The sequence below is a fragment of the Loxodonta africana genome, chromosome 6 (genome assembly GCF_030014295.1).
Source record: "Loxodonta africana isolate mLoxAfr1 chromosome 6, mLoxAfr1.hap2, whole genome shotgun sequence".
Classification (NCBI taxonomy): Eukaryota; Metazoa; Chordata; class Mammalia; order Proboscidea; family Elephantidae; genus Loxodonta; species Loxodonta africana.
The window spans coordinates 85932155-85948197 of NC_087347.1; the positions used below are offsets into that span (position 1 = coordinate 85932155).

Here is a 16043-nt window from a genome sequence, read left to right on the forward strand (position 1 = left end):
GTGTCTACCAGAATACAAGGGCCCCGGGATAAGTAACCACATTCTTCCTTATCTTGGTATTTCCTACAGCATAAGACCCAACACAAAAAAACCTCAAAATAGGGAAGGAGAGGGGTAATCACTAATTAGATAGCAGACAAGAACTACTTTGGAAAGACAATACACAATACAGGGAAGGCCAGCACAATTGGACTAAAGCAAAAGCTAAGAAATTTCCTGAATACAACCAAATGCTCTGAAGGCCAGAGTAGCAGGGACAGGGGTCTGGGGACCATGGTTTCATGGGACATCTAGGTCAATCTGCATAACAAAATATATTAAGAAAATGTTCTGTATCCCACTTTGGTGAGTGATGCCTGGGGTCTTAAACACTAGTAAGCAGCCATCTAAGATGCATCAATTGGTCTCAACCCACCTGGAGCAAAGGAGAACAAAGAACACCAAAGACAAAAGGTAAACATGAGCCCAAGAGACAAACAGGTCCACATAAACCAGAGACTACATCAGCCTGAGACCGGAAAAACTAGGTGGTGCCCAGCTACCACTGATGATGGCCTTGACAGAGAACACAACAGAGAATGCCTGATGCAGCAGGAGAGCAGTACGATGCAGACTTCAAATTCTTGTAAAAACACCAGACTTAATGGTCTGACTGAGAATAGAGGGACCCTGGAGGTCATGGTCCCGGACTCTCTAGCCCAAGACTGGAATCATTCCCAAACCCAACTCTTCAAACAGGGATTGGGCTGGACTATAAGACAGAAAATGATACTGGTGAGGAATGAGCTTCTGGGCTCAAGGAGACACATGAAACTACGTGGGCAACTCCTGTCTAGAGGTGAGATGAGAAGGCAGGGGGGACTGGAGCTGGCTGTATCGTCACAGGGAATACAGGGTAGAAACAATGAGTGTGCTGTCTCATTAGGGGAAGAGCACCTAGGAGTACATAGCAAGGTGTATATAAGTTTTTGTATGAGAGACTGAATTGATTCGTAAACTTCCACTTAAAATACACAAAACCTCAAAATATGGATCTAAAAAATTTAACTTCACTGATATTTTACCTAAGTTTTGTTGAATTTTAAGCTTACTCTGTTTCCAAAGCTAAAACGGACCCAGAGACTTAGACTAAAACTTTTAGAGACTGGAGACTATGCTTTGGCTAGTTCCATTTCTTGAGTTCTGTCTTCACTGCTTCTAGAAATAGTTTAGTTGTCAAGACCTAACTTTGAATAGTCATAAAGACAAGTGGCCAAATTTCAGCAATAACTATTCTTAATATAATCACCTCACAACTTTTAATAATTTCAATTTTGTAAGCACTTTAGCAAAGCAAATAAATACATTTAAATTTTAAAGTTATCAGTTTACAGATTCAATGTTCTTGTTGTTAGGTGCCATTGAGTTGGTGTTGACTCATAGGGACCCCACGCACAACAGAACACTGCCTGGTCCTGCACCAAATTCAATAGTTCTAATAAAACACCTGTTTCTACTTCCACAACTACGGCTAAGTTATACTGAAGTTGAGGATTATGGAAAGATTCCCTTATTTTACCCTATCATTTTTCTCTTATCAACATTAAAAAAATGTTTTATTGAAAAAGAAAATCAAACTTTAAAGTTGTTCTGTAGGTATAAACGACATAATGAAGAACTAGGAGAAAGTGGCTCATAAAAGCTAATGAAAGAGAAAGTTTGAAGAAACATGTTAACACTGTAGAATATTGAAGTTTAGTTAAAAGAAAACTAACAGTAGGCCAATAGACTTGGCAATTTGAGCGGTTTCAATATAGTAATGCAGAAGGAGGCCAGAATATAGCCTCATGAGAGTGGATAAGTAGAATATATAAGTATAAGCTATTATTTCAGGAAGTTTAGAAATAAATCAAAGAAAAAGTTAATGGCAGGAAACAATGAAGTTTGTTTTTGTATACAGGGTAGTTAAACATCTTTGTAGGCAGAGAACGGACCCAATGAGACCTCAAGAGAGGATAAGATCAGAGGATAAGTGAAATAAGTGAAACGATTAGCCTTGGAAAAGATAAAAGTTAGTAATGGGCAGAGAAGTTGAGCTCCTTTTTACCCACTGACCTAACTCTAAAATAAAACATGGCCAAAAGACCTCAAATACAATGAAATGTCAGTATCAACTATAATTATAACTATATATGTGCATATGTATATACTTGTATCAACTGATACTGCACTATGCCCAAATATTGGATCACGTCTCTTTGAAATAAAAAAAAGAAAAAAATTTTTTGAAATAGAATACAAAAAATAAGCATCCAGTAATGTTCCAAAAAAATGCAACTGAAATATTCCCATGCAAATAATGGAATCAAGGCTGAAAATGAAATACTGTTTAAGCCAAAAAAGCAGCTGCTAAATACTTTTTTTAAAAAAAGTCAGTCTTGGAGCATTTCTTTCACCAAAGTTAGGCTGTCTCCACTGAGAATGATTTAAGACGACCCATTCACTCACAAAGTAGCCATGATTCTTTCTCGGACCAAAGAAATGAATTTTTGAAAAGGGGCAAAAGTTTATTTAACTCTTAAGCCTAAGTAATTGTAAGGGATTCTCAAGAAATTATAAGGTCTTTACCTGTTTTTTCTGCTATTCCCATGTTTTATACGGAAAAACTTTTAAGCTTATCAGCCAGTGATCTACTTGTGGGAGAATTCTGCCTTTTCCATTTATTACTAAGATATTAGCATTCCCCACTGATCCTTTTCTACTACTTTTGGCTGCTATGCACTATGTATTGGTAAAAATAGCTATGTCTACACAAAGCTCTTTGATATCTTATCAAATATAAACAATACACTTAACATTTCATTCCTGAGGTAGATGAGTTATAGATGTTAACACTGTATTTGTTCGTCAAATTAGTCTTAGAACAAGAGGAAAATAACATTTTTGCAAAAACAAAACAAAACAAAAAATTATCACTGAACACTTAAGATTCTTAGGCAGCATATATATAAGTTCAGATAAGAGTACAAACCAAGGACACGAGGGCTGATTAAATAATCAGAAACCTGGAAGGGGTACTGAATAAACACTGTTTTCCACTTATTTAATAATGCAAAGGTTAGCAGTGATCACTGAGATTTGATATAGCTCAATTTGTGGTCAGTAACATCATTATTTCATGTAGCAATTCTCCAGCATGGATTTCCAGCATGGATGTATAATTTATTGTTTCTAATGCTTAAGGAGGCAGTGGTAGCAGTAGTTCAGTGGTAGAATTCTCACCTTCCATGCAGGAGACTTGGGTTCAATCCCTAGCCAATGCACCTTAAATGCAGCCACTATCCATCTATTAGTGGAGGCTTGCATGGTGCTATGATGCTGAACAGGTTCCAGTGGAGCTTTCAGTCTAAGACAGACTAAAAAGAAAGCCCTGGTGACCTACTTCCAAATAATCAGCCAATGAAAATTCTATGGCTCACAATGATCCAATCCTGCTGTGCGTGGGGTCGCTATGAGTTGGGGGCCGACCTGATGACAGATAAAATAATAACAATGCTTAAGGAAGTTATTTTGGTTTTTAAATTTGATGTAACTTCCCTTAAGAGTTGTACTCAGGCAACGTCTTTACCTACAATTTGCAGGTAAATCTGTACCATCTACATACTACCTCAGCCCACTTCTGATATTTTTATATGCCTTAATATTGTTAAGCAACACATTTGTTGCTTACAAAAGTAGGAAACAATGTTGAAAGGATCAAGTTCAGAGAGGGTTAGGCTTCCTGAGAGAATAAACTACACAAATGTTACAAAAATTAAGAACACTGAAGGCATAAGTTGAGAGCAAAGAAACTAAGAAATATTCAACAGTGTTTAACAAAACAGAAACACCCAAACCCCTTGCCGTTGAGTTGATTTCAACTCATAATGACCCTATGAGACAGAGCAGAACTGCCCCATAGGATTTCCAAGGAGCAGCTGGTGGATTCAAACTGCCAACCTTTTGGTTAGCACCCAAGCTCTTAACCACCATGCCACTAGAGCTCCATTTAACAAAAGTGAAGAAAAAATTCTGAAGTCTATTCCAGGATGTAATATAGGATCACAAAAATATTTCAACTTTCTAAAAAGAACTATTAGTCATAAACCATGATAGACCTAATCAAAGAATTCCTGCAAAAGCGTCTCCGAAACACTGCAAATTTCATGAAGTCTCAAACAAAACTGTGTTTCCTATAGTAAATATAGACTACTTTGAATGACAAAGTCATTAATAGTGATACAGAAATGAAGGAAAGCTGGTAACTAAAAGGGTTCTTAAGGTGAGTTATAAAAATACTGCCAGTATTAGGTTATAAAACAATGTATTTCATAAAAGTCTCAGGAAGGGAAAAACACACACTCTCCTCTTTTGTTAATCAACATTAAGTAAACGGAGGACTGGAAAGGTAAATCAGTGTAGAACTCAAAAGCAGCAGAAATTCTTAGTTGCAAGCAGATAGAATATCTTGAGATAGAAATCTATCTAGAGGCCTTTTTGACTAACAGCATGGAACAAAATAAATGATAATATTAAAACAACTGAAAAATCACTTAATTTTTAAAATATAAAAGAAACTATATTCACAAATTTAAAATGAGGACATCACTTAATTCATCCATTATCATAATTACTGGCTAGAATTTAAGACTGCACATAAAAACATTTTTTAATGGGTCAGTTTTCTGGATTTAGCCAAGTTGCCATGTTTACTTGTTCATGTGTTACTTCTACAGTTTACATTTTAAACCCAGAAATAAGATATTTTGCATTCCTTTTTTACTAAAAGGCAAGTTTGATACTCTCACATATCCTAAAATTTTAAATCAAAGCCAACAGAGAAAATTCTTTTTCCTAGAAGACAGTAAATTAAGACGATAGAAAATTTTTCCAGTGTTATTTAGTGTTGCAATGCAGCAACCAGTCATAAGGTAAGACTTCTTACCCTAACGTTATCTGTGAGGTGAATTTCTTGGGAGTGATTTTTTTCCTTTCTGGGTAACTAAAGAAAGCCTTGTAGTTTACACACAAAGAAATATTGAGAATCTATATACTAACCTGGCCCAGTCCAGGCATACCTCCTCCAAGTCTAAGAAGTCTGTCCATATTTCTAGAAAACAGAAACAAAGGAAAATGTTCCTAAGCACAAAAGTGTTTACTCAATTGCTATCTATATAATTCACCTTCAGTCACTCAGTATGTCAAAAATATTGGTGGTAATTACAACACAACATCAGACTTCCTGTTAATTAACACCACATATTAATTCAAGAAGCTGTCTTCCATGCTAATTAACAGACCTTATTTTACTGCTTTGGTTTTGGGTTATCCCCAGTTTTAAAGACAAGCAATCTTAGCATACTTTCAAAACTTTGCTATCATTAAGTTAATTATATTTTCTTATTGTAATCTAATAAAGTATCTGAACGAAGAAAAAGTGCCTGAAATGCTTATCATACGTATGATTGAATTTCCTTCACTTTGTCCAGAGTATACAAATAAAAGTCCTCACTTTTAAATTAAATTTTAACATCCTCATTAGTAAGTTCTGTGCTAATTAACTTACAGCTTGTCAGTTATCATCAAAACTACATGTGAAAGACATTGTGAGTAGATTATGGATCTCTGAATTAGCATCAAAGGCTTTTTTTAAAACAAACTCATTATTCCTAAAGAAATACTATAAAGTAAACATTACATGCATTACGATAGTGTTCTAGAACCTACACAGATAGTTATTTCAGATGTTGTGGAGATATACACCTTTTTCACTAAGGAAATTCAGCTGGTGTTCTCAATGAACATTTCGGCATTAATCAATACAAACAGGGTTAACTTTGAAATAACAATGTGACTTATTTTTTATGTCTGGAATAACTACAGAAGACACTCATAAACTTGAAAAACTTACACAAAGTAAGAAATCAAAGGAAAGAAATAGCAAGTACGCTTGTATGGCCTCAAACACATAAAAAGGAATAATCAAATGATAATAATAGCTATACAATTAGACATTTTAAAATGATGAAAAAAATTTTTTTTTGTATATTTGTAAATAGCTACTATGACTTAAAATTCCTACTCTTCCTAAGTATATGATTTAGAAAATGGTATTACTACAGATTATATAGTAACTTAAGTGCAACGGATTAGTTTAGTCATTTGTCCTTGTTGTTTTGCTAGTTAGGACCACTATAGGAACTAAAACTCAATAACATACTTGCAATCATCACATCACAGCCTAATTACGTTTGTTGAATTCACCTAACCAATGAATCTTGCTAAAATTTAACAACATTAATACTGTAAACTTTATCCAAGCCCACATATAGAAAGTGCAGAAACCACAGTCATGGAATTTTCAGTGTGAACACACCCATGTAACTATTACCTTGATTAAGAAATATTATCAGCTCCTCAGAAGCTCCTCTCATGCCTCCTTACCAGCCTCTACCACCTCACAAAAGGCGGTATTCCAACCTCTAATAGCATAGATTTGTTCTGTTGGCTTTGAATTGTATATAAACGAAATCATGTACTTTTTCCGTCTGGCTTAGTTTGTGAGATTCACGATGGATAAATTCACTTTTTAAAATGAAAAGGCTAAAAAGAAAACTTGATAGTCAGGACAAAATTTCTGCCTGATAACCTTAACTCATCCTTCCAATAGCAAGCATTTACAAATAAAATCTCCGCCAAATTCTCAGTAAAATTCCTCAGCTCATATACGGCATTTAATACACAGCACTCTGTAAATGCTGTAGACAGAGAAAAAAAAAAAAAAAAAATCCTGTATATTTTAAAACATTAAAGACTGTTCTATAGAACATATTACCAAAGGAGAAAAAAAAAATTTTGTTTGGATCATTTCAAGCTTGCAAACTTAAAGAACGAATGGAAATAAACACCAGCATAGAGTATACTAGGCCAAAGTCGATTCCCAGCTGTGTTCAGTTTATCTATTTCCCCCGTGTTGTTTCTGATGACTTTACACAGACTCCAGATGCTGTGAATATACACGAGCAACGTGGAGAGCAGAAGGAACGAAAATTTGGCAGGTCAAATTTGTGTTTTTAGCAAAATTAGATGGCTCAGCAAACAGAAAAAATTATTTAACCAACGAAAACATTTAAGGTAAGAAAACCAAGTTTAATAAAAATACTAAAGTTTGGAAATTAAAGACACTGATAAATGTTCTAAATCACACTACTTGTAAAAAAATTCATAGAAAGCAAATGAGCCAAAAATGCTAGTTGTCTGCATACCTTTCATGAACACATAACTTTGGTTATCTATCAGATTCAGAGTTTAGATGTCTGCTAAACTTGCTATATTTTCATAACTTCTTTATATCACATCCTGAAAGAACAGGTTGAGTAAAATACATCTGTAATTCTCACCTGGCAGTAACTACAACTCTTGTGGCGCTAAACTTCACTTTGTTGAAGTTGTATAAATTTCTTCTTAGCACAAGCTCTTAGTAATTCTGGCCGATGTAATTTTTCCCAAATATTTGTTTCTCCTAAAAAAAAAAAAAAAAAAAGAACATAATTATTTTGAGAATTAAGCGGGGAAATTTTTACACAAATTTTTAAAATAAACAAAATTCCTAAAACAAAACGGAAACAAAAATTGATTTTTAATTATGATTTCCTGAGAATATGGAATGATCTACCATCCAAAAGAGTTGTACAGCTAGTGATTAAGAATACATTAAATTTTATTTGGTTTCTTAATTATGTATAACGATTAACATTTCATGACTTTTAGAGGTCTTTCTAGAAGTCTTCCAAAGAACAAAGAGAAAATTTACTTAAAATAGAACAAAATTCTTTTTATCGTGCAATTTTCTTATAGGTCCACTGCACACTACTACAAATCTATGACGTATTATGAAATCTTAGTGATGTTATTTTTTTCTACACCTTGAGGAAAGTTTACTATTTATCATCCTAGAAATTATTTCAGCATTTCTTATGAATTACTCCCAATTATGCCTTAAAAAAGAAAAAAAGACTAAAATAAGAAAACGGAAGAATGATGGAAATTGCCTGGAATAATGCAATAGTCAAATAAATTAAAGCTATTGTATGATCCTTTAGTATTCCTAGGAGCCCTGGGGGTACAGTGGTTAAGTGCTTAGCTGCTAACTGAAAGGTCAGGGGTTCAAACCCACCAGCCGATCCACAACAGAACAATGTGGCAGTCTGCTTCCTTAAAGATTTACAGCCTTGGAAACCCTATGGTGCAGTTCTACTCTGTCCTACAGGGTCACTATATCAGAATTGACTAAATGGCAATGGGTTTGGTTTGGTTTTTGGTTAATTTTCTTATTGTGTTGCCCAGAGCATTTCTTCACTTTTCAAGAAGGAATAAAAGATTAGATACCATCTTTTTAAGTCCTTTTTTTTTTTTTTTTAGCTTCCCTTGAACACAGTGGAGAATTTGGAGTTTTTCATTTTCCAAACATAATGACAAACAGAAGAAAAGTGACAGAGAAAAAAAGTTGCACAATTATTAGAGTCAGAAAATGAATGTAAAGAAACAGATAACAGCATTTTAGTCTCCAATATGACACAACCTTGCTGGCTAAAAAGGAAGAAGACTTGAAGCATTTACTGATAAAGATCAAAGACTACGGCCTTCAGGAGGGATTACACCTCAACATAAAGAAAACAAAAATCCCCACAACTGGACAAATAAGCAGTATCATGATAAACAGAAAAGACTGAAGTTGGGAAGGATTTCCCTTTACTTGGATCCACAGTCAACACCAATGGAAGCAACAGTCAAGAAATCAAATGCTGTACTGAACTGGACAAATCTGCAAAAAAAAAAGATCTCTTTAAAGTGCTGAAAAGCAAAGATGTCACGTTGAGGACTAAGGTGCACCTGACCCAAGCCATGGTATTTTCAATCACCGCACATGCATGTGAAAGCTGGACAATGAATAAGGAAGAGCAAAGAAGAATTGATCCCTCTGAATTATGGTGTTGGAGAAAAATACTGACTATACCATGGACTGCTAGAAGAACTAACAAATCTGTCTCACATATTTCGGACATGTTATCAGGAGGGACCAGTCCCTGGAAAAGGACATCATGCCTGGTAAAGGAGAGGCTCAGCAAAAGAGGAAGACTCTCAACGAGATGGACTGACACAACTGCTGAAACGATGGGCTCAAGCACGGCAATGACTGTGAGGATGGTGCAGGACTGGGCAGTGAGTGTTTCATTCTATTGTACATAGGGTCTCTATGAGTCTGAAGAGGCTCGACGGCATCTAACAACCAAAACAGTCTCTAATGATGGCAATGAAATTGATGGTATATGCCAGGGTTTCTCCATCACCTCACTACTGACATTCTGAACCAGATCATTCTTTATTGTGGGGGGCTGTCTTGCCCATTATGCACAAGAATTATGCATTATGAAGATTATGCATCTTGAGATGAGAGTATCCTGGATTAATTTTCTCAAACTGAAGAATCAACAACAATATATTTCTAAGACAGTAAAGGAAGAGTGATATTCTCATCCAGACAGTCACTGAATAAGGACTTCATTGCACAGTATTTTGCAACAAGAATCTGTTTTGCTAAAGAGTTGTGTGAGGTACTCTTTCATCTTTTATGATGTTGGTATACCAAAATTTATTTGATAAAATTCATATGCGGACAAATGCTAAAGTGTATAAGTGTATACAAAGGAAATAATGTAGAAATGGAAAAAAAATTGGACTGATTTTAATGGTGTTTATAAATCTAAAAATAACAATGTTTAGAAATTATGAAGTAAAGATGGCCATCAACATCATGGGCTATCACTGTTTTTGAAGTATTACAAGTATAAGAAGAACCAGAAGTAATGACATGCTGAGGCCTATTAGAAATATATCTGAAATCTAGAATTGATCTTTGCTAGATGGATGGATATATTCCAAGTTCATGTACGAATGGCTGATGCACAGTCAATTACATTCAAAGGATGCTGCCCATTCAAGTCAAAACCAAGAAAATACAGAATAAAAATTTGTATTTACTATGTTCAAGCTTTCATGAACATTTCTAGTAGTTTTTCACTATCCCTTTATTTTTACTTCTGTAAATTATTCTTAAAATGACTTAAAAAAAAAAAAAGGCCCACTGGACCACAGGGTAAATTGTGATGACTATTTTTCCTGGCATACAAAGGTTAAGAGCAATGACTACGCAGGCAGAATGCCAGGATTCAAATCCTGACTCTAACAGTTGCTAGGTCTGTTTCCTTGGGTCACTTACCTAAGGTCTCAGACTCAGTCTCCTCATCTGCAAAATGAGGATAATGACAGCATCAACCTCATAAAGTTGTTCAGAAGATTAAACAAAACATAAGAAAAACATTTAGCACAATGCTTGACACATGGTAGGTAAATAATGAATGCTACCTGCTGCCACCAGCACCACCATCCTATCAGCTTAGCTAGAGTTCTTCTAACACTGACCACCCCCCTTCCCACAGTTTGCCACTTAGTGAGTTTCAAAATGCTGGACACATTTTACAGCACTAAATCAACTGCACTGCAAGGCAAGAGACTTGCATTTTGCAGAATTTGGCAAAGGGGTTCAGAAAGTTAAAGGGTAATACGTAAAAAAGAACATTCTTAATTCTTGGCATTCAATGCAATAAAAAAGGTCTATGGATCTAAACCAAATATTTTCTACTTATCAGAAATTACAGGCCTCAAGAGCTCATACGTGATATGACTAACTTAAAACACTATCAAATGATATGAACAAAGTACTTAACTAGACCTAATATAATGTCATGCATGCAGTAATGCTTACATTCCTAACTAGAAAAAACAGTACAAGTATCAGCACTTTCAGAAGGCTGATAATTTTCTACTTTTTATCTCCCAACTGATACAATATCTGATTAGAATCTAGCCACAGACATTAGTCATTATGAATTAAAATAAATCGGTTCTCAAATAGTTATAAAAAATGTATAGAATCATGCATAGATAACCCTAAAGAACAGATTCTTCAAATTTATTTTAATCTGGATTTGGAAAGTGAGGATTTTTTCTTTTTAAACTTTTCAACCTTTTTGCAAGGGACACTGGTATTCCAATAACTCATAAAATTCAAGCAAAATCATGAAACCCTCAACTGTTCAAGTTTACCATTCTATTTCCTAGTCTATTTTTCATTTCATTTTTATTCCCCAATCCATGCGGGAGCTAAATAAAATAGTATTTCTTCTCAGATTGATGTGAAATCCTTTTTAAGCTATCCCATAATGTGGTCTCACTGCATTTCTAATTATTCTCTGATTTGTGGAAAGTAATTAGGAACTTCAGTCTCTCACCTTTTTCAAGGACTTTCTTCAATGAAAGAAATAAAAAGAATCAATATTAGACTTAGTTATATATGCAGGATTTTGAAAACAAGATTTTCCCCAGATTAGAACAGTAAGGATGGAATTATCATAAACATATATTGTAGTACATCCTAATTACAGCATTCAAGTAAAACATTTACTGACACTACCTTATATAGAGAGTCCCTGGGGGTGCAAATGGTTAGCACGCTCACCTGCTAACTGAAAGGTTGGGAGGTTTGAGACCACCCAGAAGCAACTCAAAAGAAAGGCCTGGCAATCTGCTTCTGAAAAATCAGCCATTGAAAGCCCTGTGGATCACAGTTCTACTCTGACACACATGGGGTTTGCATGAGTCAGAATCAACTTGATGCCAACTACAGTGAGTGAACCTTGTTTATAAAGTCATACAGAAATAGGAGCACTAAGGAACTTAGTGGTTTACACTGAAAGAATTTACAATCTACCTGAGGAGGAATGACAAGCCCAAGAAAAATACGGAAACTGAAGAGATGGCAGGTCAGGGGTAGAAAGGCTCTGTAACCAGCGAGACCTTGATTTAAATGTTGGCTTTACCACCTACTCCTGTAGATTACCTTCTTCTAGACTCTAGACCTCACCTATAAAATACGGATACCCACCTTGCAAGTCTGTTGCAATAAAAAATATAAAGCCCTAAACTTAGTGCCCAGAGCATCAAAGGTACTAATAAATGCTAATATTATTATCACAGAGCTGGAAGACATTACGTAATTCAATTCTCTTGTTTTACAAATGGCGGATATCAAGGAATCACAAAGCAGAATATGAATTGCCAAATGAGCACAACAAACACGGTGTATGACAAATTCTTAAGTGAGAAATGACAATAGGTGCGCATATTCAGGTAAGGCTTTCTCAGATGGACAATGACTGATGAAACAAACAATATTATAATTGTGCCTTTGAAGACAAAGGCACAATTGCTTCTTGGTACTGATTTTCAAACATGTGGCTCTAAATCTAGACACTAAACACAACGTTTATAAGGCAAATATAAAAATAGGATGAACCTATGTCCGAGAGGTTGAAATTCAGCTCTTCAACCAGAACAGCAATAAATATTTACAAGCACCTTGGAAAAAAATAATCTCCCAAACTCAACAGGTGAGGCTTTCCTGAAAGATCATGACTTCAGCACTTTCTTCTTTTGGCAAAATTTAATTTTGTCCTAAGACAATTTCAAGACAATATTCAGGCTTTTCAATCAACACCCTTCACTAATATTGTCACTTTGACTGTAGTTAATTCTCAGCTATGATAGATCTTAATCTCTTCGAATGCACACTAATCCATTCCATTTGTTTAAATCACATAAACTTTAAATAAACCAGGTTGTAGCCTTGCATGACAAGACAAGGCCACCATCATGTTAATTATTATCTCCACTAAAATTCTGTTCAGTTCTTTTTCATTATTTTAATATTATTAGTGGCTCTTATTGTTTTGCTCATAAGCATTAAGTCAGGAGCACTAAAAACATAATTTTGAAAGCAAAGAAAAAAAATTTCACTAGAACTAGATTTGTATGCTGATTTTTAAAGCATCTTTCCTGCCTTTCCCATGAAATCTTCATCAACTTTTGGTTAGCATTTTAATTTCAATAATTTTTCATTCAGTAACTTGATTTGTATTGAGACTTTTGAAAAGTTTCCTTTTATCTGCTCTTCACGGGCCCAAAGCAAAGTACCCCAGGAAAATTAAGTTCTGAGAGGCAAAACACAGTATCAGATATCTACTTACTGAGAACAGAAAATATTATCAATTCACCAACAACTACTCAATCAGGACAACGTTGAAAGCAAGTTAGAGGGTACAGCAGGAATAACCACACTGTTTTAAAGATTTTCAAGGTTAAAAATCAGTGCATTTTCCGAGGGTTTTTTGTTTGAAGGGAGTTGAAAAACTAACACTAAAAGAGAAAAAGAGCCAAAACCTATCGGAAGGACAAGTGACAAAACAAACATCAATTCAATGGGAAAGTTAATTTTATTCTCTCTCCCTTGTTTCTTCTGTCTGCTTTGAAGTTTTTTCAATACGGGACCAACTGTCGATAGAGCAGAGTCAAACAGGCCACAAACAGGGTTTCTCCCTGTACAGGAGAGGGTCCCAAAATGTGGAGAATTCAGCGGGGCACAGAAGGATGACGGAAGAAGGCCACATCCAGACCTGGCCCTACCGGAGACCCCTGGCAGCCGACGCGGAGGACGCAGGCGCCTAGACGCCTCCCTGGGGCCCCGGCCCTCCAGTGGCAACTCGGTTGGGCAACGTGACTCAGGAAAGAACGGCGCTGACAGCGGCCTAGCGCGGCTGCCTCTTCAGATCCCCCGGGCCTACTCTCCTGGTCTTACCTGAAGGCAGGCGGGGGACGGAAGGACGCGGGCCAGACCCTTATCCTGCTGCTGCGGTGACGCGGCGGCGGCGGCGGTGGCGGAGGCTCAGACTTGGCCGGCCTCTGGCTCCGGGAACCCGCGATGAATCAGCCCGATTCCATTCAAAAGAGTCGCCCGGGCCTCTGCCGCGAAGCACTTCCGGGTTCACTGTTCTACTTCGGCTTCCGTTCCCCGACGGCCAATTGGGGACGTCTCGGGAGCTGGGCGGGCGTCCCAGGAAGAGCGCACGGCCGGACGGCGCGGGCCGCAGAGTGCCTCCGGCTTCGGACGGGAGGGCGGAGCGGACGTGGGCGCCAGGGCGGCCTCGGCTCAGCGGACATCCTTGTATTTCTTCTGATCCCATCTTCTTCCCATCACCTCCGCGCGTTCCGGCTGTGGACGAGATCTGAGGCGTCGGCCTACCCGGTCCTAGAGGTGACTAGCCGGGAAATGGAATTGCCAAGATTGCGGAGTCACGAACCTCTTTCATTTTGGTGTTCACCGCCGATAGGGCGGTCCTCAAAAACTAAAAGGTTCTCTTGAACCAGACTTAAATAATTCGGTCGTCTGAGAAGCAAAAAAGCAAAGGTGGTGGTGGGGTTGGAGGGGAATCGGTTGAGATATTCTTTAGCCTAGTTTACCTAGCTTCTCCCTGACGTTACCACTTCGAAGGATTGGGTTTCAAGGAAAACTGACGTTTCCCAAAGTTAACTAAAGTCGTTTATTTTGAGAGCTTAGGAAAGAATTTATTCACGTTTATCCTTATACTTAGCAACAACGTTTTACCCATTATCTGCTGTGTGTTTGATTTTTCAGAGAACAAAACTGCTCAAGAAATAACTATTGACAAGTTTATGTCACAGTCTGGGTAAAGTCTCTATTTAGAGCAGCATGTTTACCACGTCCCTCTCAGTATCTCAGATATGTTCCAGATAACAAGCATCTTTAAGGAATGCCTAAATCAAGAATGGTGATGAATCTACTGGATGGAGAGGAAGAAGAATTATAGCATCTGGAGCCAAAGTTATTTGAGTGGCACAATTACGTAAAATTTTTCCTCTCAAAGAGATTCACTTCTCTGTCTAGAAAATACATGGATTGTTTTACTCTTTAGGTAATACTATATTTGGATCCTCGTCTTTACATTTCCGCGCCGAACTTGCACCTCCTGTGTTTTCTTGTTTCAGTAAATAACCTCATCCTCCAACTAATTTTCCTAATCAGAAACCTGAGAGTAGATCATACTGTCAGTTCTCTCCACTGGTCTCCCATTAGCCACTCTAGAAATCATGTAAGTGTCTAAATAGCTTTTCAATTCACAACTCCCACTTTTTCCACTCTCCCTACTTAGGCGTTTGCTTCTTTCCAGAAATGCTGTAATAATACTACCTTTCCTGCCTCCAGTCTGTCTCCCTTCAATCCATCCTCCACTTCATCGTCAAAGAGTTTTTCTGATATACAAATAGTCATACCCCTTCCTTATATGAAATTCCATTCGTGGCTCCCCATAGCATTCAATACAAAGGTCAGAACCCCCTCAATTTTGGTGTATCCTTTGCTCCGGCCATGGCAAAGTATTTGAGTTGTACACCTCAAAGCTTTCAATTCTATAGTTTCTCCTAAATCCAAAAGAAGGCAGAAAAAGAAAAATGAAGAGCAGATATGACAAATGGAAAACAAATAGCAAGGTGGTATACTGAAACCCACCATATCAATAACTACATAAAATAAAATGGTCTGTGCATTTTCTGGCCTCACTGGCAGCAGAGTTGACCATACATGGTCCAGAATATAAACCAGAACAGCATGTGCAATCTCAGTAATGTTTTTAAAGGAAGGACCTTCTGTATGTATTCCTTCCTGGTAGCTAGAATACAGATGTGACTGCTTAAGGTTGAGTAGCCATTTTGCTGAGAACGGTGGAACAATAAAATAGAAGGATACTGGGTCCCTGACATTCAGACACTATGTGGATTGTCTAATTTGTGTGAAACAAACTTCTATCATCGTATAAAAATAAATGGTCTAAAAAAACCCAAATCAATTGCCCTTGAGTCAATTCCAACTCATAGCAACCCTACAGGACAGAGTAGAAAAGAAAAAAAAAGAACTTCAACCCTCACCTCCCACCGTACACAAAAATTACTTGAAATGGATCTAGTATTACTACATTCTAAAAGAAAACACAGGCGAACACTGTGACCTTTGGATAGGAAAAGATTTATATAAAGCACAATTAGCTCAAACCATA

At 36.9% G+C, this 16043-nt stretch overlaps 1 protein-coding gene across 3 annotated transcripts in view; it reads right to left on the reverse strand.

Annotated features, from left to right (window-relative positions):
- The window catches only part of PSMD14 (proteasome 26S subunit, non-ATPase 14), a 111284-nt gene extending 97367 nt beyond the window's left edge, over nucleotides 1-13917 (reverse strand). For 2 of the 3 annotated variants that reach the window (XM_010586285.3, XM_064287056.1), the window contains exons 1-3: nucleotides 13772-13896; nucleotides 7419-7540; nucleotides 5077-5128 (exon numbers count right to left, since the gene is read on the reverse strand). In XM_010586285.3, coding sequence (XP_010584587.1) covers nucleotides 5077-5124 — 48 coding nt within the window. In that variant the 5' untranslated portion in view covers nucleotides 5125-5128; nucleotides 7419-7540; nucleotides 13772-13896. Of the gene's footprint in view, nucleotides 1-5076; nucleotides 5129-7418; nucleotides 7541-10297; nucleotides 10325-13771 lie in introns of all 3 variants that reach the window. The other variant, XM_023542893.2, reaches the window with a different exon arrangement.
- Between the last annotated feature and the right edge of the window lie 2126 nt (nucleotides 13918-16043).